Source organism: Emiliania huxleyi, assembly GCF_000372725.1.
Source record: "Emiliania huxleyi CCMP1516 chromosome Unknown EMIHUscaffold_188, whole genome shotgun sequence".
Classification (NCBI taxonomy): Eukaryota; Haptophyta; order Isochrysidales; family Noelaerhabdaceae; genus Emiliania; species Emiliania huxleyi.
Genome location: NW_005200712.1, coordinates 55,422 through 73,943, shown reverse-complemented (window position 1 = coordinate 73,943; position 18,522 = coordinate 55,422). Strand labels below are relative to the sequence as shown.

Genomic DNA, 18,522 nt, shown 5'->3' with positions numbered 1-18,522 from the left:
CTACCACGGACATCGCGGACGAGAGTTCGGTGCGCCGCTTCGGTGCGCCGCTGCCTTGCCGCCCCGTGGGTGCATCTCACCCAAGCACCCAGATGACGCACTTGACCCCGGATGGCAGGGCGTTCGCGCTGTCACTTTCCCACGCCTCGGCTCGTCCTCGACATCGACGTGGAATCATCGACCCGACCGCCGTCATCGCCGCTCCCATCGAAACCAGCGTTCGACCCGGCCATCTTTGCGCGAGTACGCCTACGCGGCGCTCCTCGGGCGCCGCCCTCGCCGCCGCGCTCGCCTCCGCCGCCCTCGCCGACGCCGCCGTCGCCCTCGCCCTCGCCGCCGCTCGACTGCCCGTGCCTCACCGCCTACCCGGCCGGCGTCAGCCTCGTGAGCGGCGAGGTGCAGGTCGTCGCGGCGGACGGCGTGAGCGTCGCGTACCCCGGCACGTACGGCCTCCACGGGTGCGACCCGCACGACAGCGGGCTCGAGCCGTCCTGCAACTCGCCCGGCTACCCCGTCCGGTGCGAGCACGAGTGGTGCTACGTCGACCCGGCCGCGTGCAACGCCGAGTACAGCACGACCGCGTACGTGGTGGGCGCCACCCCGCACTACTTGAGCCGTGCGTGCGGCTTCAGCAACGAGTTCGAGAGCTGGTTCTACCAGCCGCCGCCGCCGCCGCCGCCGCCGCCGCCGCCGCCGCCCTCGCCGCCGCTCGACTGCCCGTGCCTCACCGCCTACCCGGCCGGCGTCAGCCTCGTGAGCGGCGAGGTGCAGGTCGTCGCGGCGGACGGCGTGAGCGTCGCGTACCCCGGCACGTACGGCCTCCACGGGTGCGACCCGCACGACAGCGGGCTCGAGCCGTCCTGCAACTCGCCCGGCTACCCCGGCTGGTGCGAGCACGAGTGGTGCTACGTCGACCCGGCCGCGTGCAACACCGAGTACAGCACGACCGCGTACGTGGTGGGCGCCACCCCGCACTACTTGTGCCGTGCGTGCGGCTTCAGCAACGAGTTCGAGAGCTGGTTCTACCAGCCGCCGATGCCGCCACCGCCGCCGCCGCCGCCGCCCTCGCCGCCGCCCTCGCCTCCGCCGCCCTCGCGTCGCCGTCGCCGCCGCCTTCGCCGCCGCTCGTCTGCCCGTGCCTCACCGCCTACCCGGCCGGCGTCAGCCTCGTGAGCGCCGAGGTGCAGGTCGCGGCGGACGGCGTGAGCCTCGCGTACCCCGGCACGTACTGCCTCCACTGGTGCGACCCGCACGACAGCAGGCTCGAGCCGTCCTGCGACTCGACCTGCTACCCCGGCTGGTGCGAGCACGAGTGGTGCTACGTCGACCCGGCCGCGTGCAACACCGGGTACAGCACGACCGCGTACGTGGTGGGCGCCACCCCGCACTACTTGTGCCGTGCGTGCGGCTTCAGCAACGAGTTCGAGAGCTGGTTCTACCAGCCGCCGATGCCGCCGCCACCGCCGCCGCCGCCGCCCTCGCCGCCGCCCTCGCCGCCGCCCTCGCCTCCGCCGCCCTCGCGTCGCCGTCGCCGCCGCCCTCGCCGCCGCTCGTCTGCCCGTGCCTCACCGCCTACCCGGCCGGCGTCAGCCTCGTGAGCGCCGAGGTGCATGTCGTCGCGGCGGACGGCGTGAGCGTCGCGTACCCCGGCACGTACTGCCTCCATGGGCGCGACCCGCACGACAGCAGGCTCGAGCCGTCCTACAACTCGACCTGCTACCCCGGCTGGTGCGAGCACGAGTGGTGCTACGTCGACCCGGCCGCGTGCAACACCGAGTACAGCACGACCGCGTACGTGGTGGGCGCCACCCCGCACTACTTGTGCCGTGCGTGCGGCTTCAGCAACGAGTTCGAGAGCTGGTTCTATGCCGCCGATGCCGCCGCCACCGCCGCCGCCGCCGCCCTCGCCGCCGCCCTCGCCTCCGCCGCCCTCGCGTCGCCGTCGCCGCCGCCCTCGCCGTCGCCGCCCTCGCGTCGCCGTCGCCGCCGCCCTCGCCGCCGCTCGTCTGCCCGTGCCTCACCGCCTACCCGGCCGGCGTCAGCCTCGTGAGCGCCGAGGTGCATGTCGTCGCGGCGGACGGCGTGAGCCTCGCGTACCCCGGCACGTACTGCCTCCATGGGCGCGACCCGCACGACAGCAGGCTCGAGCCGTCCTACAACTCGCCACCGCTGCCGCAGCCACCGACCTCGCCTCCGCCGTCGCCGCCGTCGCCTCCGCCACCCCAGGTTCCTTGTCTACCCCCCTGCCTGGCGACCCGGCGAAGGCCTACGAGGGCAACTTCACCGATTGGCTGCTCGTCGCAGGCGACCGGCGAGGTCTACACCCCTCCGCCGCCCTTCCTCCTCCCTCGACCTCGCCCTCGCCGCCGCCACCGGCTCCGCCACCTCCCTCGACCTCGCCGCCGCCACCCGCCCCTCCGCCGCCCACGCCGCCGCCTCCCTCCACCTCGCCCTCGCCGCCACCCACGCCGCCGCCGCCTTCCACCTCGCCCTCGCCGCCGCCAACGGCTCCGCCGCCTGCGCGCGCCGCTTTCGCCGCCGCTGCCCGCGCCCCCGCCGCCGCTCGTGCCGCTGCCTCCGCAGCCCTCACCGCCGCCGCCCTCCGCAGCCCTACGCCGCCCTCCGCCGCCGCCGCCCTCCGCCATCCTGACCTCCGCCTCCGACATCGCAAGTTGTCCGCCGCCTCCTCTGCCACAACCCGTTTCTGCCGTCAGCTTCGTCTCCATCAGCCCTTTCGTCGCCGGAGCGATCCCACCGTCCCCCTCCTCTGCCAGCCAGCTGCCGCTTGCATGCCCTCTTGAACCGCTCCCCCCTCTCCCCACGGCCCCGCAGGCTCACCGACTTTGTCCCCCGTCCCCTCCCCTCGCATTCCAGACCCCGTTCACCTCCACAATTATAGCTGTTTGTGGTGCACATCCAATGCAACCTCGCTCGCCGCCCGACGGCGCCCCTCGGCCTCGCACCACCTGCCCCCTCCCGCTCGCAGGTGCGGCTGCGGCCATCGAGGAGCCGCGAAACGCGCGCTGCGGCCCATTGTCCACCCAAACCCCCGCGCGATCCCGGCAAGAGAGCGACACAGCCGCCTCGCACCGCCGCCCGGCTCCATTCCGAGCGCCGTGGACGCGCGAGAGAGAGATCGCGGGCGGAGCGCCGCCGCGCCCATTGCGCTCCCGCGACTCACGAGCCCGCGCCCCGCTCATCCCGTGTATGCTGACTCTCGCCCGCTGTCGCTTGCGTCCTCGCAGATCCAAAACAACGTGAGCGAGGCGTGCGTGCCGCGGCGTGCCTTGGTGCTGGGCCTCAAGCTGCGAACGCTGCGAGTAGGTGCGAATCAAATCGATCAACATCATGTCAGAGAACGAAACAGTGAAGGTCGGCATCTTGCCGGTCGAAGACGGCCTTATCAAGGCGGTCGTCTTCTCCGCGTCGAAGCCGCCTTCGCTCCTCGGAGACAAGGCGGTGCGCGTGTGCTTGTCGCAGATCTCCAATCTCCTCCCAACACGCTCCCCATCCCTCGCCCACAGGCGTACGGCGCCAAGAACGACGTGAAGGGCGCCAAGTCTGACGCGGAGGCCGTCCTCGACGAGAGCGTCCTCAAGAAAGACCTGGCCGCGGCAACGGCGCCCGCCGCGGAGGTCGAGTCGGACCTGGCCAAGGCCATGTTTGCCGCACAGAAGCCGAGCGCGAGCGCCGTTTTCTGGTCGATGTCCAAGTTTGCGCGCCCGACCGACCCGACGACGGACCCCAACGGCGTCACCACAAACGCGCCGGCTCTCAAGCCGGTCACCGAAGACGCGCCGGCTCTCGAGCCGGTCGCCGCCAGCGGCACGCCGCTGCCGTCGAGCGAGGAGGTTCCGGAGGAGACGCCCGCCCCGGCGGCGAGCGCCTTGCATTCTGCGCCGTGCGTCTGCCGACCCACCCCTTAACCCACCCCGCTTTCATTGATGCGTAGGGCAACGCCGACTGGACCGTCTCGGCCAAGGACTCTCCGCCAGCGGAGAAGCTCGCCCCGGCGGTGAGTTTCTCCCAGCACGTGCACACATGGGTGTATTGCGGGGACACGGGAGTGTACTCATATTGACCCTGTGCGTCTCGCACACGCGCAGGGCATCGACGAGTGGAAGACCGCCTCCCCGCTCCGCAAGCTCGAGCGCAAAGGCGAGCCCAACCTGGTCGACTGCTCCAAGAACACCACCCCGATTGACCCACCGACGGCTCCCAATGGCGTCACCAAAAGCGCCCCGGCTCTCACGCCAGTGGCCGCGCCGCTGCCGTCGAGCGAGGAGGTTCCGGAGGAGACGCCCGCCCCGGCGGCGAGCGCCTTGCATTCTGCGCCGTGCGTCTGCCAACCCAACCCTTGACCCACCCCGCTTTCATTGCGTAGGGCGACGCCGACTGGACCGTCTCGGCCAAGGAGTCTCCGCCAGCGGAGAAGCTCGCCCCGGCGGTGAGCGCCTCGCACGCTGCGGTGCATCGCAGAGCCTCAACTATTGACGCACCCACCGCTTGCGCGTGCGCAGGGCATCCCCGACTGGACCACCCCGTCGAACCCGCGCCGCAAGAAGGGGCGCAAGGGCGCGTCTGCCCCGATCGTCCGCACCAAGAGCATCGCCCCGGTCGGCGGCAACAACCGGTTCGCGGCCCTGCTCGGAACGAACGGCAACGAGGGCATCCTCGGTGGCACCGGCAAGGTGCCCCGCGGCTCCACGCCGCCGACCACAGACTCGGTGCGCGCCGCCTGCATATATGCGGCCCCCTCCCCCGCTCGCCGCTCAAACCGCCAGTCTCGCGCCCTCCTGTTCAGGGCGCGACGGCCGATTTCGAGACGACCATGATTACCACGCCGGAGGGCTCCGTCTCTGCCTCCGGCTGGTTCTCTTGGCCCAAGTTCTGCCCGACCTACTTGCTCCGCCTCTTTGGCATCCTCGCGCTGCTCTGCCTTGGAACCGCGTTTGCGCTCTCCTCGTACTCTGCCACCTCCGCGCTTCTCTCCTCGCAGTGGCACGAGTCCCCGACTTCCTTTCCCGCAGTCACAACGCCGATCGCGCCGGCATCGCTCAACGGCTTCTGCGAGATTGGCGGCGACGACACCAGCAGCTCGTTTGCTGCCATCGCCTCTTCGGACAGCGTGCCCGCCGACCACCCGGTGCTTGCTCGCTCGCGCTTGCTAGTACTCGCACCGCGCCAGCTCGTGACCCACAGCCCGCGCGCTGTTCAGGGCGGACGCGACGAGGGGCGCTTGCTGGAAGGACTGCTGGAAGACGTCAAAGAGGCGGTGGGCGAGCCGTTGCACCTGATTGGCGAGCCGCCGGCGTCCATCATCAAGGACGTTTACGAGAAGCAGCCGGTGAGCGCCCCTCTGGCTGTGTGCGAGCCTGTGTCGCCCTCTGACGGATTGCCTGTGTGTTTGCGTGTAGGGCGAGGCCGACTTGGAGACCGTCCTAGCCTCGCGCAACAGCACGGAGCGCAAGGGCGAGCCCGAGATCGACTTTGTCGGTCCCGTCTACAGCAACAGGACGGGGATCATCGCTCGGGGGCGCGACACCGTCCTGCCCGTGAACGACACGTCGCCCAAGTTGCGGCCCGCCGACGCTGGGAAGCCCGGGATCAAGGTGCGGAAGCTGGTTGAGGCTGGCCTCGCTGGGGCCTCCGTGCTGCTCGGGCGGCTCGTCTCGCAAGCCGGCATGACCGCCACCCTCGTCCACGTGGGCGCCGGCGCTCTGCTCGTCAGCAACGCGGCTGCGTCTCCTGCGGATCCTACCCCCGCTCCGCCGCCGCCGCCGCCGCCCCCTCCCCTCTTCCTCGACCAAACCCCATCCGCAGACGGCCGCCGCCGCTTCCCGCTGCCGGCCGTCCGCCCCAACGGCGCGTACAACGGCTACGCGGCTCGCGTCTCGCTCTCGCCGCCCTACTACGCTGGCAGCTTCGGGCAGGCTGGCTGTCCCAGTGGCCAGCAGATCACGACTTGGTCCGAGTGCGCTGCGGCTATAGATTCGCTCGGTCTCTGCAGGAACTCAAAATGGACAGGCAGCCTCACCTCAATCCCCTGCACCTGCTCGCACCGTCCCAACAACTGTGGAAGCCACGACCATCACTGGAACACCAGAACCAGTGGCTGTTCGGGGCGCAGCGACGTCAAACCCATTTGCAAGTCCCCGCCAGCGCCCCCGCCGCCCTCGTCCCAGTCATACTACGCTGGCGGCTTCGGGCAGGCTGGCTGTCCCAGTGGCCAGCAGATCACGACTTGGTCCGAGTGCGCTGCGGCTATAGATTCGCTCGGTCTCTGCAGGAACTCAAAATGGACAGGCAGCCTCACCTCAATCCCCTGCACCTGCTCGCACCGTCCCAACAATTGTGGAAGCCACGACCATCACTGGAACACCAGAACCAGTGGCTGTTCGGGGCGCAGCGACGTCAAACCCATTTGCAAGTCCCCGCCGCCCCCGTCTCCGCCCCAGTCGCCGCAGCCGCCCCAATCGCCCCCGTCTCCGCCCCAGTCGCCTCCAGGGCCGCCACGCTCTCTCGGCAATTGCGGTACAGGCACGCTCGAGGTCACGGCCGACACCACGCTCAACACTGACCAGCACCCGTACGGCTTATACTTCTATCAGTCCATCCGGATTGCCGCCGGCGCGACCCTTAGCGCCACCGGCTCCAACCCGCTGATCCTCGTCGCTGACACAGTTGTCGACATCCAAGGCACCATCGACACGTCGGGTGGAAAGGGCGGCAATTCGGCGCCAGGGGACAACCAAGGCACCAATGACATGTCGGCGGGTGGCGGCGCGGGTGGCGGCGCCGTCAAGATCGTGTCGGCGCGGATCACAGTCGGGTCCAGCGGCGCCATCCGCGCCGACGGCGGCGACGGCGGCGACGCGGGCGGCCCGGGCCAAAGCTTCACGGCGTGGTGGTTCACCCCTGGCGACGGCGCGGCCGGCGTGGGCGTGGCAGGAGGATATGATGGCGGCGCTGGTGTGGGCTCGAGCAAAGCTGGCAAACCAGGTAGCGGACCAGGCGCGTCGGCAGGAGGTCAGTATCACACTGGCGTGCCGCCGGGCGCCGGCGGCGCGGGCCACGCGTTTGCAGGTACCGATGGCTTCGGGGAGTACTCTGGCATCAGGCCGCCGGGCGGCCCAGCCTACGGAGACGCCGAGCTGTCTGGCGGCCTCCAGGGCGGCAGCGGTGCGGGCAGTGGCGCCAACGACCCCGACAACGAGGAGGGCGCAGGAGGCGGTGGATCGGGCGGCACGATCTATCTCGTGGCGCCGACGCTGCAGATCCAAGGAGTCGTGTCGGTGGCGGGCGGCTTGGGCGGCCGCGACGACTACCACTACAACGGGGAGGCCGACCGAGAGGGCTACAACAACGGCGGGCCGGGCTCGGTCGGCCGCATCCGTCTCGACTACGAAACATTCACCCATGGAACCGCGGCGCCCGCCTATTACCAAGGCGAACTTGGTGATTTGAGCAACTTCTGCACGCCATCGCCACAGTCACCGCCGTCCTCGCCGTCGCCGCCGGCGCAGCCGCCGCTCTCTCCGCCGCCCCTGTTGCCACCTCCCTCTCCGCTGTCGCCGCCCTTCCTGCCGCCGCCGCCCTCTCCGCCGCCTCTTACACCCGACATGGTGCAGCTGGGCTGCGATTTCGAGGTCGACACCTGCATCTGGAACGACACCGCGCCGGACGGGTTCAGTTGGACACGCACCAACGGCGGCACTCCATCGTCCAACACAGGCCCGAGCGGCGACCACACCACTGGCTCGGGCGCCTACCTCTTCACCGAGGCCTCGTCTGGACGCTCCAACAAGCTGCACCAGCTCGAGAGCCCGCGCTTCTCGCTCCAGCAGGACGCCACCCTTTCCTTCTTCTACCACATGCTCGGCTCATCCATGGGCACGCTCTCCATCGAGGCAAACGACAACGAGACGGGCTGGTCGACGCTCTGGAGCAAGAACGGCGACCAGGGCGACGCCTGGCTCGACGCGGCGGTCGTTCTGCCCGCGTCCACGATCAAGGTGCGTTTCAACGGTGAGACGGGGCCTTTCTGGAGCTCGGACATGGCGCTGGACGACGTCTCCTTCTCGCGGTTTGCGCCGCCCTCCCCGCCCCCGTCTCCGCCCCTGCCCCCGCCGCCGCCGCCGCTCGGCCCCGGTTTTGTCGCCGAGAACGAGAACGAGCTCCGCTCCCTGATCGCGGGGGCTAGTGGCGACATCCTGATCCACTTGCGGCCCAGTGCGTACTTCTATCCGAGCAGCGAGATCAGCTGCACCTCCAACATCAAGGTGACCGTCGCCAGCAGCGGCGCGACGCTCGACGGCCAGGGGTCGACCCGGCTCTTTGACCTCTCGGGCGGCTGCAGCCTTACCCTGCGGGGGCTGACCATCGTCAACGCGAGGGCGGACTACGGCGGCGTTGTGTCCGCGAGAGGCGCAGGCGACGTCGAGATCATCGACTCGGATGTGAGGGATTGCGCGGCAACTAAACCGCAGCAAGGGGTGCGCCGCACAGCCACTGCCCGCACGGCAGCGGAGCGAGAGAGATAGAGAGGGCCACGGCTGCCTCACCCACCTCTCTCCTCGCAACCTCAGAGCGGCGGCGTCGTCGCCATGTCTTACAGCGGCGCGGTCTCGCTCATCGGCTCGTTCGTGTCGGGCTGCTCGGCTACCCAGGTGCGCTGCGTCCCACCCTGCAGCGCCGCACGACAGCGGGGCGAGACACAAAGAGAACGCGGCTGACTCACACCGCCCTCTCCTCGCAACCGTAGCACGGCGGCGTCGTCTTCATGTCGTACAGCGGTGCGGTCTTGCTAGCCGGCTCGACCGTGAGCGGCTGCTCGGCTGACAGGGTGAGCCGCACGGCAGTGGGGGCTTGAGATGGAGAGGGCCACGTGCCTGACCCCGTAGCTCTCCCGCTTCGCAACCGCAGTTCGGCGGCGTCATCTACACGGGTGAGAGCGGTGCGGTCTCGTTGCGGGAATCGACAGTTACTGGATGTTCGGCTGCCAGGGTGAGCTAGCCGCCTCCTTGCGCAGCACAGCACGAGATAGAGAGGCAGAGGCCGCGGCTGCCTCACCCTGCTCGCTCCTCTCAACCGCAGGAGGGCGGCGTCGTCTGGACTGACGGTGGTCAAACGGGGATCGGCTACCTCTCCATCGCGGGTGTCGCTTTCATCGACAACTCGGCTCCGGCCTACTCGGTGCTGTACCTGTCCCGCCTCCTCCATAAAAGCTCCTTCAGTAACGCCTCCTTCATCGGCAACACCGCCGACGACGACTTGACGATAGGGACTAGCGCCGGGTTTGGAAAGGGCTCTGAGATAGACTGGGACTGCCACTTGGGCCGCTGGATGCCGAACAAGGGCAGCTTGTTCGCCAGCTTCAGCGCCCCTGAGTGCTACCTTTGCCCTGCTGGCAACTACGGAGCAACGAGCGGCCTCACCAACTCCTCCTGCAGCGGCCAGTGCATCAGGGGCCACTTTTGCGGGAAGGGCACCGCCAATCCCGAGCCCTGCCCAAGCGGACACCACTCACCCGTCACTGGAGCGCCGCGAGAGGAGTTCTGCATCCCGTGCGCTCCTGGCCAGTATCAGCCCCTCACAGGCCAATCGGACTGCCTCACTTGCCCCGCGGGCAGCTTCTCTCCCAACGTCGGCCTCGCCGCCTGCGACCCTTGCCCGCGCGGCGGCTACTGCGACGAGGCGGGCGCCGCCACCCGCATGGTCTGGGAGCCCTGCCCCGCGGGCAGCTTCAACCCGACCAACGGCTCCAACTCGAGCGCCGCGTGCGAGCTCTGCCCTGCAGGGACTGCCAGCGCAACGCGGGGCGCGGAACGCAGCGATACGTGCGCGCCGTGCCTCCCAGGCACCGTCGCCGCAGCGGCGGGTCTCGGCGAATGTGCCAGCTGCGGCGGAGGAACGTATCAGAACGACTCGGGCGCGACGGGCTGCCGCGATTGTTTCCCGGGCTACTATTGTGCCGAGGGCGCGGCAGCGCCGCTGCCGTGCGAGGGCGGCAGCTACTCGAGCGCGACCGACAACGACGAGCCCGACGACTGCACTCCGGCCGACCCTGGCTACTTCGCGGTCACGGGCTCCACGCAGCAGACGCCGTGCGCCAAGGGGTCGTACACGAACGAGACCAAGCGGGGCGAGTGCACGCCCTGTTCCGCCGGCACGTACCAGGACGAGGGCGGGAAGACAGAGTGCAAGCCGTGCGAGGCGGGCCACTACTGCGCCAAGGGCGCGGCGGCGGCGCTGCCGTGCGAGGCTGGCAGCTACTCGCGCGCCACCAACCTCTCCGACGCGAGCGAGTGCACCGACGCCTCGCCGGGCTACTTCGCCACCACCGGCTCCACCGAGCAGACGGCGTGCGCCAAGGGGTCGTACACGAACGAGACCAGGCAGGGCGAGTGCACGGCCTGTTCCGCCGGCACGTACCAGGACGCGGAGGCGCAGACGGCGTGCAAGCCGTGCGAGGCGGGCGGCTACTGCGCCAAGGGCGCGGCGGCGGCGCTGCCGTGCGAGGCTGGCAGCTACTCGCGCGCCACCAACCTCTCCGACGCGAGCGAGTGCACCGACGCCTCGCCGGGCTACTTCGCCACCACCGGCTCCACCGAGCAGACGGCGTGCGCCAAGGGGTCGTACACGAACGAGACCAGGCAGGGCGAGTGCACGGCCTGTTCCGCCGGCACGTACCAGGACGCGGAGGCGCAGACGGCGTGCAAGCCGTGCGAGGCGGGCGGCTACTGCGCCAAGGGCGCGGCGGCGGCGCTGCCGTGCGAGGCTGGCAGCTACTCGCGCGCCACCAACCTCTCCGACGCGAGCGAGTGCACCGACGCCTCGCCGGGCTACTTCGCCACCACCGGCTCCACCGAGCAGACGGCGTGCGCCAAGGGGTCGTACACGAACGAGACCAGGCAGGGCGAGTGCACGGCCTGTTCCGCCGGCACGTACCAGGACGCGGAGGCGCAGACGGCGTGCAAGCCGTGCGAGGCGGGCGGCTACTGCGCCAAGGGCGCGGCGGCGGCGCTGCCGTGCGAGGCTGGCAGCTACTCGCGCGCCACCAACCTCTCCGACGCGAGCGAGTGCACCGACGCCTCGCCGGGCTACTTCGCCACCACCGGCTCCACCGAGCAGACGCCGTGCTCGCCGGGCACCTTCACCGCTCTCGCCGGACAGAGCATCTGCCAGAGGTGCCCTGCCGGCGAATATCAGGACTCGAGCGGCGCCACCAACTGCACCACGTGCGTGTCGGGCCATTACTGCGCCGAGGGCGCCTCTGCTCCGCTGCCTTGCCCCGCCGGGACGCGCATCAACGCCTCCCTCGACCTCATGACGAGCAAGGACGACTGCATCACCTGTCCGGCCGGCACGTTTTGCCCGACCGGCTCTGATGACGCCATCGACTGCGCGCCGGGCACCTTCACCGCCCTCGCCGGACAGAGCATCTGCGAGAGGTGCCCTCGCGGCACGTCCTCCGACGCCGGCAGCTCTTCCTGCGACGACTGCGCTGCCGACACTTACGCCGCCAACGTGGGTCAGGGCGAGTGCATCCCCTGCCCCTACCCTCTTGCTAGCGGCACCGGCAGCGTCACCTGTTCCGTCTGCAAGGCGGGATTCTACCTGAAGGCGAGCGTCGATCCAGATGACGTCTTCAAATCCCCAACCAAGTACTGCGTCCCGTGCCCGTCGGACGCCGCGTGCCCGGTCGGCACCACCCTCGAGACCCTCGTCCTCCCGCCCGGCTTCTGGCGCGCCAGCCCCTCCTCCGCCGTGTTGACAGAGTGCCGCCTCTTTGGCGGCAATGCCGAGGCCGGCGAGACGCGGTGCGCCGGCAGCGAGCCGGTGGCGAGAAAGGCCTCTCGCCGCCGGAGGATGGTGGAGGCGGGCTCGGACGCGTACTGCGCTTCGGACTTCAAAGGGCCCGAGTGCCGGCTCTGCGCTGCGCCAGACCACCACCTCGTCGACGGTGACACCTGCGAAGTATGCGCTCCGCGCGCCGCCGCTGTGGGCCGCATCGTAGGCCTCGTCCTCGGCCTCTGCGTCGCGTGCGGCTTGGCGGCTTGGGCCTACCACATGCCGTGGCGGAAGAAGCGCATCATCGGCTGTCTCCTCCGCTTTGCAGACCGCTCCGTCAAGTACTACGTCGGGGTCGGAATGACGGCCAAGGTCAAAATCCTGTTCGGCTTTTACCAGATCAGCACCGTATTGTCCTCCACCTACTCCGCGCGGCTGCCAAACAAGTACACGGGCTGGACGGACAACTTGGCCAACGTGATCTCCGTCGACTGGTCTGGCTTTTTCCTGCCGGAGCAGTGCCTCGGCTACGCTCTGCGGCTCCTCGCCATCGCCCTCTCCCCCGTCGCCCTCATCGCCCTGCTAATGGTTGCGGGAATAAGTCTGCGGCTCCACGGCTGGCGTGCTGCCCCGCCGCCGCGCGAGAGAGCGTGGTACGCGGAGGCGGCCCTCGGCCTCCTCGACCTCACGCCGGCCGGCTTGGTGCTCATCTTCTGCTTCGTGCCCTCCATCAGCGCCTCCATCTTCCGCTCCTGGTCGTGCCAGGCGCCCTCTCATAGCTGACTGCCGTTGCTCACAACCCCACCCCTCAGTCCTCGCGACGTTCTGCTGATAGGCCTACACCATCTCTCCGCCAAACGAGCCCCTGCGGCAGGTCTCCTACATGCGGCAGGACGCGAGCGTCGAGTGCGGCTCCGACGATCACGGACCCATCACCGGCCTCGCCATCGGCTTCATCGCCCTCTGGCCCGCCGGCTCGCTGGTCCTCTTCACGTCGCTCCTCGCCGCTTGCTACAAGCCGCTGCAGGCCAAGACGCCGAATGCTCTGACGCGGGCCACCGCCTTCCTCCACCGGGAGTACGAACAAAATTGGTACTGGTGGGAGGCGGTCGAGCTGGCGCGCAAGCTCGTGCTGACCGGTTTCGTGCTTCTGATACCGGAGGAGCGAGCCTTTGTTCGCCTGGTGGTGGCGACCCTAGTCTGCTCATGCTACGCCGTCGCGCTCGCCGTCGTGCGGCCGTACAAGCGGGTCGAGGACAACGTCATCGCCGTCGCCACGAGCCTCGTGCTCCTCCTGCTCTTCCTCGGCACCAACTGGAGCACCATCTTCCTCGGCATCCAGGAGCGCTCCGGGATCGATGATGCCAATGCAGTCCTCGGCTTCCGCAGCCTCACTGTGATTGTCGACTCGATGATCATCCTCGTTGCAGTCGTGCTCGCCTTCTTCCTCGTCGGCGCCATCGTCGCCGCCCGCCGCGTCGCCAAGGTCCCCACGATCCGCCTCGTCTCGACCAAGCAGCCCCCCGAGATGAGCATCGGGACTGGCCTCACGTGGCACCTCTTCAACAGCCACATCTGGTGAGTCATAGCTATGGAGGGAGAAGAGGAACAGCAACCCGCCACAACATACCCGGCGGATTCCGATAGGTCGACCGGTCAAGACGCCGTAAAGGTCATCAAGGGTGAGCTCGAGCAGCTGCTGCCGGACATCAAGATTTTTCTCGACGCGCGCACACGCTCAGCAGCGCTGCTTTAGCTACCACAGCCCCTCTGACGCTCCGCGGTGGTGTGCTCTCATAGGTAGATGATCTGAAGGATATCGGGGCGCTTGAGGAGTACATCCAACGCTCGCAAGCCATCCTCTTCTTCCTCTCGCAGGGCTACTTCCGCTCCAAGGCGCGCCTCTCCTTCCCACCCCGCCTCTACCGCCCTCTGGCCGTACCTCCCGCCTCTCCCGTGCCACAGAACTGCCTTCGAGAGATTCGCTCGTCGCTCGAGAAGGACAAGCCGCTCGTCCTCGTCCAAGAAGCGGACCCTGCAAAGGGCGGCGGGACGCTGCAGGCGCTGCGCGACGAGTGCCCCGAGGACCTGCAGCCGGCCATCTTTGACGAGGACTGGCCGCTCACGATCTGGTATCGCATCGAGGAGTTTCAGCTCGTCTCCCTCAAGATCATCGCCGAGGCGCCGCCGGCCACAGCCAGCCGCTACGCAGTCCTCTCCGTCTCCCGACCGACCCCACTGGAACCACAGGCGGTGCTCCTCTGTTCGCCCAACTTTCTGGACAAGACCTCCCTCCCGCTCTGCGTGTCGGGCGAGCTCGAGAGCGAGTCGCTCGCCTTTTCCAAACCGTGCACGCTCTGGGCCTCGCCTGCCAACGCGGGCGCTCTGGAGCTGGCCACCGAGATCGCCACCGCCGTTGCCGGTCTCACGATCTCCACCACTGATGATCGACCGGCCAGCGCGACGCACATGCTGCTCTACCTCAACGAGGAGAGCTTCGTCAGCGACGGGGAGCGGCTGGCCGAGCAGGTCAAGCAGGCGCGCCAGGACAGGCTGAAGATCGTCATGGCGCACGAGAACGACCCCGCGCTCGGCGGCTGCCAGTTCTCGAGGTTTTTCGAAGTCACACCGCAGGAGCGAATGTCTCACCGTGGCGCCCGTCCCGAGCCTCCCCTCCCCCTACAACCCTCTCCTCCCAACGCCGCAGGAGCTCATCGCTGGCGGACTCTACACGGACCTGGCAAAATCGTGCTTCCCCGGCCGCCACCGCAAGGCGCGCGCCCTCTCTCTCTCACAGCGAGCTCTCCCCCGCATCGAGCGTTTCGTGAAGAGGGGCGTCCCTGTCCGCAGGTGTCGCTCGTGCTTCTGGCAAAGAGCCTAGGGGCTACCCCCGCTCGCGCGGACCTCCGCGTTTCGGGCAGCATCGCCGAAGCGGGGGACCTCATTTCCGGTGGCATTGGCGAGGGCAGCACCAGCCTCGCGAAGCGCAGCCTTGGCGGCCTCAGCCGGGTGTTCGCCAAGATGAGCAGCCGCAGCTCTGCGGAGGCGCGCGACGTCTCTGCAGGCGAGGCGTCGTCGGTGCAGCACCAGGTCTGATCGTAGCCAAACACTCGTGTGCCGTCTTGCCGTTTGCGTCGCTGGCACTAGACCCGCCACGCCCTGGCCTGGAGGGCGGGGCCCGGCGCCACATGGCCACCGGCCAAACCGTCTAGTTCTTATTATGGGCGACGTGCGTCGTTTGAGCGACACAGTTTATTCTAGTTTGGGTCTTTGGGAATGGCGGCGGATGCGGCGGCGACGTCGCTGGAGTCGTCGTCCGTCGGCATTTCAGGCTCATCCCGCAAGGCGGACACGCACATGACACATCGCTCTCGCCCTCTCGGGGCCCCACAGACGACATGCAGACATCCCGCACACCCTTAAGTCACGCGACCCACACAAAGCACCAAAGTTAGGCATACCCCCCGGCGCAGTGTCCCCCGCTATGTGTCGCCGTTCGTCGGGGCACGCAATCCTGTGCAGTCAGGGCAAGTGGGGGCGGGGCGGACAGCCCAGAGTCTGTCCTATACCCTCTGTGGGATCTCTCCGCCCAGTCCGGGGGTGCGTCGAACCTTCCATCACCCTGTCGGAAGCGGCGTGCCGGTGCAGGCACGTCCGGGTTTTGGAAGTAAAGATATATTACTTTTTTTTTGTCGGCCTCCCATGACTGGACCTCTCCGTCGCGGGCAGGGGCTGCTGCGGACCTGCGTCCAGTCGATGCGGGCTCGCGGCTACTGCGGGCGTCCGAGCTCGATCTCGAAGCTCGGTGTCATGCTGCTGGCCCGACGGGCAGTAGTGCTTGTGGGTCTCTCGACGCTTGGCTGCTGCGCGCGTGGTAGACACCGCCGGGGCCGAGCCCGTGGCCGGTGCTCGCGCGCGGCCAGACACTCCCAAGGCCGAGCAAGCGTTCACTGTTGCCTCTCGCCTTCCGCGCCGCCTTGCTCGCGGCGCGGCTGGGGGGCGTCAGGGACACGGCAGGCACCGCGAGCACGGCGGCGAGGAGGTGGTCCGAGCGATCGAGCAGGCCGTCCCTTTTCAGTCCGCGCTGGTGCTCGAGGCAGTGGCGGATTGCGGTGAGCGAGAGGTCAGGCCGGCGTTCGCAGAGAGCCGCCGCCTCGGCGGAGAGCGCCAAGGCCTCTTCAGCCTCGACTGAGGCTCTCCACTGCCGCACGAGGCAGGCAATCTCCTGCGGGCAGTGTGCAAGGACTGCATTCAGGGCGGTGAAGAGCAGATATCGCTAGCCATTGGGAGGCGGCTGCCGCACCTCTGCCGCAATCTTCGTGACTCCGACGCCCTCCACCCCTAGGACTGCCTCTGCGCTCTCAGGCGCAGTCTCGGCGAGGGCCCTGAGCACTCCCTCTTTGAGCGCCGCTTCGGGCGCCGTGCGGGAAGCCCTTGCTTGCTCGAAGCGCCAGGCAGCCAGCTGCACATACAGCGTGTCGCTGGGGCTCGAGGGCGACGAGCCACTCCCCCTGCTGGAGCGGCGGCTCGAGAGGGCTCGACTCCAGCGTGGCGCGATCCCCCCGGAGGGCCTCCGCCCCGCCGGTGGGGGCGGCACGTCTCCCATCGGTGAAACGGAGTTCCGGGCGCGGCGGCTGGGACGGGCGCCCGCCGCGTTTCATTTAATTTTTATTGAGCTTAGCCTTCGATGTTATGAAACAAACGCAAGGCGGACATGGCATATCGCTCTCGGGCCCACAGACATCCCGCACACCCGCCGCCCCCCGCGCGCGCCCACCCCGGCCGGGAGAAAGGGGAGTGACAGTTTGTTTGGGACGGCAACAGAACGAGTATGTTGAGTCCTGGCTCAACAACGCAGAGAGAAATGAAAGCCGTCCGGCTCACAAGTCCGCTCACGCGCCTCGAGCTGACCATCTACCGCACTGATCACTTCCGCCCCCTCGCTCCCAACCCATCCACCTCGCCTCGGGCCGCGCCGCGCAATCTCGGGCGATCTCGCGCTATCTCGGGCGATCTCGGGGCCGCGCCGCGCTATCTCGGGCGATCTCGGAGCGTCGCTCGCGCGGCGTCACACCGGCTCAAAAAAGGAAGGGCCTGGTTGGAGCCACGGGGCTCACGTGCTCGCTCGGTTCTCGCCGCCTCGCTCTGCGCCACTTGGGCCGGTGAGGCGGCGCCCCGCGCGGCGCGTTCCATTTTTATTTCGGTTACGCCAACCGGGGGCGGACGGGCGGGCGGTTCTTCTCGTGCCACTGTGTTGGATCTCTTGTGTGGGGGGTCATGAACTCTCACCGTCTCACGACGAGTCAAAACTAACATCCCAGACTTCCTAGGGCGGGACCTGAAAACCAGAAGAAGAAGAAAACATAGCTTGAGGGAGCTGATAAGCAGCGGAAATTCTTTTACCGTGGTGTGCCTGTGTTAGTGCCAGTGCGCGCCAGTCCCGTGCCCAGTGTTGTGCGAGGGAGTTTGATTGTAATTTTTTTCAACCCTTCTCTCCTCAAGCTCAAGACGGCAGGGCTACGTCAAGCACAAGTTTTTTCTTTCTTGGCGTGGACTAACCGACGCTTGTCTTACCGAGCTCTTACCTGCTCGCGGCTCGCGCTGCTGGGCCGGCGATGGTGAGCGATGTCGCGGTGCAGTCAATACTGAACAACACGGCGGACGCGGTGGAGGAGATGATAGAGGGCCTGGTGCTGCTGAACCCCTCGCTGAAGCGGCTCGGCGGCCACAACGTCGTCGTGAGGGCTTCGCTCGACAGGAGCAAGGTCGCGCTTGTGTCAGGCGGCGGCAGTGGGCACGAGCCGTCTCACGCGGGCTGGGTCGGGGAGGGCATGCTCTCGGCCGCGGTGTGCGGTGCCGTCTTCGCGTCGCCGTCAACGGCGGCGGTGCTCGCGGCGATACTGCACGTGACGGGGCCGGCGGGCTGCCTCGTGGTCGTGAAAAACTACACGGGCGACCGGCTCAACTTTGGCCTCGCGTGCGAGCACGCCAAGGCGCTCGGGCTCTCCGTCGAGCTCGTCGTCGTCGGCGACGACTGCGCCTTGCCCCACCGCGGCCTCGGCATCGCCGGCCGGCGCGGGCTCGCGGGGGCGCTTCTCGTGCACAAGGTCGCCGGCGCGGCGGCGGCGGCGGGCGGGAGCCTCGAGAAGGTTGCGGCGGAGGCGCGGAGCACCGCGGCCTCCCTCGGCACGGTGGGCGTCGCGCTCAAGACCTGCCATCCCTTCGGCACCATCGTCGAGGAGCGCATCGCCGCCGGCAGCATGGAGGCGGACCTGCGCCCGCCCGCCTCGCTCCCTCCCCACTCCTCCACACCGCTGCACCGTCTGCGCATCGGCGCAGCGGGCGAGGGAGCCGTCCTCGTCGCTCTCCTCCCCCTCCCCCTCCCCCTCCTCCTCCCGTGCGCTGCACCGACTCAAACCAGCAAGCATCGCTCGCTCCACACACTGTCACACCTGCACCCCCCACCCCACCCCACCCACCTTCCTGCCCGCCGCTAGCGCCAGAGGCACGTCCCCGCCCACACCGACCACCCCGGGGGGCCGCGCGTTCACCTCCGGGGGGGCGCGCGCCTCCCCAGCGAGCCACACCATATCTCCCCATATCTCCCCAGCGAGCCACACCGACACACCGAGCCCCGCCACACCGGACACCGCCGCGCGCTGCGCCGCGCCACGTGTGGGGAAGGGCAGGGGGAGAGAGCGGCACGGCGTGGGCAAGGGGAAGGAGGGG

General features: G+C 68.7%; 3 protein-coding genes across 3 annotated transcripts in view; 2 read left to right on the top strand and 1 right to left on the bottom strand.

Annotated features, from left to right (window-relative positions):
• The window catches only part of EMIHUDRAFT_113385 (hypothetical protein), a gene marked incomplete at both ends in the record, with an annotated part of 17,103 nt that extends 2,214 nt beyond the window's left edge, over window positions 1-14,889 (top strand). Inside the window, 24 exons of the mRNA XM_005782637.1 lie at window positions 403-985; window positions 1,030-1,398; window positions 1,443-1,860; window positions 2,043-2,226; window positions 3,325-3,459; window positions 3,525-3,851; window positions 3,953-4,015; window positions 4,107-4,286; window positions 4,385-4,447; window positions 4,521-4,691; window positions 4,805-5,146; window positions 5,219-5,347; window positions 5,418-6,000; window positions 6,541-8,015; window positions 8,589-8,669; window positions 8,765-8,845; window positions 8,926-9,006; window positions 9,097-9,458; window positions 11,871-12,495; window positions 12,629-13,371; window positions 13,441-13,465; window positions 13,594-14,415; window positions 14,501-14,635; window positions 14,758-14,889. Of these exons, the coding sequence (XP_005782694.1) occupies window positions 403-985; window positions 1,030-1,398; window positions 1,443-1,860; window positions 2,043-2,226; window positions 3,325-3,459; window positions 3,525-3,851; window positions 3,953-4,015; window positions 4,107-4,286; window positions 4,385-4,447; window positions 4,521-4,691; window positions 4,805-5,146; window positions 5,219-5,347; window positions 5,418-6,000; window positions 6,541-8,015; window positions 8,589-8,669; window positions 8,765-8,845; window positions 8,926-9,006; window positions 9,097-9,458; window positions 11,871-12,495; window positions 12,629-13,371; window positions 13,441-13,465; window positions 13,594-14,415; window positions 14,501-14,635; window positions 14,758-14,889 (8,109 nt within the window). The remainder of the gene's footprint in view (window positions 1-402; window positions 986-1,029; window positions 1,399-1,442; window positions 1,861-2,042; window positions 2,227-3,324; window positions 3,460-3,524; window positions 3,852-3,952; window positions 4,016-4,106; window positions 4,287-4,384; window positions 4,448-4,520; window positions 4,692-4,804; window positions 5,147-5,218; window positions 5,348-5,417; window positions 6,001-6,540; window positions 8,016-8,588; window positions 8,670-8,764; window positions 8,846-8,925; window positions 9,007-9,096; window positions 9,459-11,870; window positions 12,496-12,628; window positions 13,372-13,440; window positions 13,466-13,593; window positions 14,416-14,500; window positions 14,636-14,757) is intronic.
• A 386-nt stretch (window positions 14,890-15,275) lies between these two features.
• EMIHUDRAFT_233080 (hypothetical protein) lies at window positions 15,276-16,399 on the bottom strand (the record flags this gene model as incomplete). The annotated part of the gene is made up of 3 exons (XM_005782636.1): window positions 15,276-15,307; window positions 15,676-16,018; window positions 16,097-16,399. 3 exons carry the CDS (start codon window positions 16,397-16,399, stop codon window positions 15,276-15,278), a joined length of 678 nt encoding a protein of 225 aa, XP_005782693.1.
• Window positions 16,400-17,408: 1,009 nt separating this feature from the next.
• The window catches only part of EMIHUDRAFT_233079 (hypothetical protein), a gene marked incomplete at both ends in the record, with an annotated part of 2,029 nt that continues 915 nt past the window's right edge, over window positions 17,409-18,522 (top strand). Inside the window, one exon of the mRNA XM_005782635.1 lies at window positions 17,409-17,816. Within this exon, the coding sequence (XP_005782692.1) occupies window positions 17,409-17,816 (408 nt within the window). The remainder of the gene's footprint in view (window positions 17,817-18,522) is intronic.